Source organism: Theobroma umbraticum, unplaced genomic scaffold (genome assembly GCF_002168275.2).
Source record: "Theobroma umbraticum cultivar Fairchild unplaced genomic scaffold, ASM216827v3 scaffold_34.0, whole genome shotgun sequence".
Lineage (NCBI taxonomy): Eukaryota > Viridiplantae > Streptophyta > Magnoliopsida > Malvales > Malvaceae > Theobroma > Theobroma umbraticum.
This window is the reverse complement of record NW_018397275.1, coordinates 865,344-866,788: the sequence shown is the minus strand read 5'-3', so window position 1 is coordinate 866,788 and position 1,445 is coordinate 865,344. Positions and strand designations below refer to the sequence as shown.

The 1,445-nt window shown below is 37.7% G+C and overlaps 1 protein-coding gene across 1 annotated transcript; it reads right to left on the bottom strand.

The window, feature by feature from the left end:
* Positions 1–223: 223 nt before the first annotated feature.
* Positions 224–990, bottom strand: LOC149526383 (uncharacterized). Its single transcript, XM_089785498.1, has 2 exons — positions 421–990; positions 224–271 (listed from the first exon to the last, which is right to left on the bottom strand). Exons 1-2 carry the CDS (start codon positions 988–990, stop codon positions 224–226), a joined length of 618 nt encoding a protein of 205 aa, XP_089641624.1.
* Between the last annotated feature and the right edge of the window lie 455 nt (positions 991–1,445).

Below are 1,445 nucleotides of genomic sequence, written 5' to 3'. Positions count from 1 at the left end.
GAGAGATGATATCCTTTAAGTAAGGCTGAAGCCAACCCACAACAATCTTCAAGTTCAACTTGACAGAGACATTGCAGAGATAATCGGTTGAAACTGTGATACTTTTTCTAGATGGTCCACTGTTGGAATAAACATCAATAATACCTTACTAAGGGATTCATCAAACTATCCTGTAAGAAAGGACTCTTTGACGAGCCTGCAAACTTAACTCCTTCACAATCTCTTAATTTGCATGATAGAAACCTGCTTGGAAACCATCCCGACCTGGAGCCTGGAAAAGGGCCATAGAGCTAAGAGCTCTATAGATTTCATCTTCTAGTAAGATATGAACAAATTCTAGGATGTATCTTTCATTAAAAGCAAATTGAGACTGAGGACGAATATCCTTAATATTAAACTAAACGAATTTTCCTTAATAACCAAGGATTTGAGTTCTGATGGATCATTACACCAATTGTCATCTGCCCTTTTTAAAGCTCGGATCATATTTTGATTCCTCCTAATCGTCATGGTCGTATGAAAGAATTTGGTATTTTGATCACCAAACTGGACCCAGTTCGAATGTAACTTCTGGAACCAAATCAATTCTTCTTGCAAAAGCACTTTATCATACTTCGAAGTAAATTTTTCCTCCAATTGAAATAAAAAAGGATCAGGCTGCACCTCCGAGGCCTTTTGAATCCCATTTAAACGAGCTAATAAACGTCTCTTTCTCTTGAACACATTACCAAAAATAGTCACATCCCATTCCTTGACAGTTGCTTCAAAGTCTTTAAGGTTTACATGAAGGTTATCCCCCCTTTTCCATGCATTCTTGGTAAAGTCCATAAAAGAATCATGAGATAACCAAGCCATCTCAAAACGAAAAGGCCTCAAGTCTTTATGAATAGGAGTTCTTCTATACAAATTAACAACAATCGGACAATGATCTCTTTGGGCTCTTGGAAGATTAGTAACAAAAGCCTCAGAAAATATACTTCTCCAAGCCATATTACACACGACTCCATCAAGTCTCTTCTTTCTAAATTTCCACCACCTTGATTACTAGTCTAGGTAAATCGACATCCCACCACTTCGAGGTCAATAAGGCTTCTGTTAGTCTAAACTTCCCAAAAAAAGTTCTATTCTTCCTAGGCTCTTCTACAACCCCCTTGCTTTTTCCAGCTAAAGAGGATTTGATTAAATTTGCCCAATAAAAACCAGGGAACTCGATCAAACTCATCAAAAACCTTCAAATAGTTCTAAAGAAACATTCGAGTAGCATGATTAAGACTTCCGTACACAACAGTGAAAGCCCAACATTCTCCTTCAACATCCGTGACAAGGAGAGAGATGAATTGCCTTTCTTTCTCAAAGACTTGAACATTCCCAATGCTAATCTTCCACAAAACCCAACAGCCACCAGAAAGACATCTGACATCCACTCTAGTACAAAAATCAAAACT

Excerpts from the sequence above, each read along its gene's own strand:
- LOC149526383 (XM_089785498.1), bottom strand. The coding sequence starts at position 990 with ATGGCTTGGAGAAGTATATTTTCTGAGGCTTTTGTTACTAATCTTCCA. Across the intron at positions 272-420 it reads CATCAGAACTCAAATCCTTG|GCTCCAGGTCGGGATGGTTT; the intron begins GTTATTAAGGAA and ends GCCCTTTTCCAG.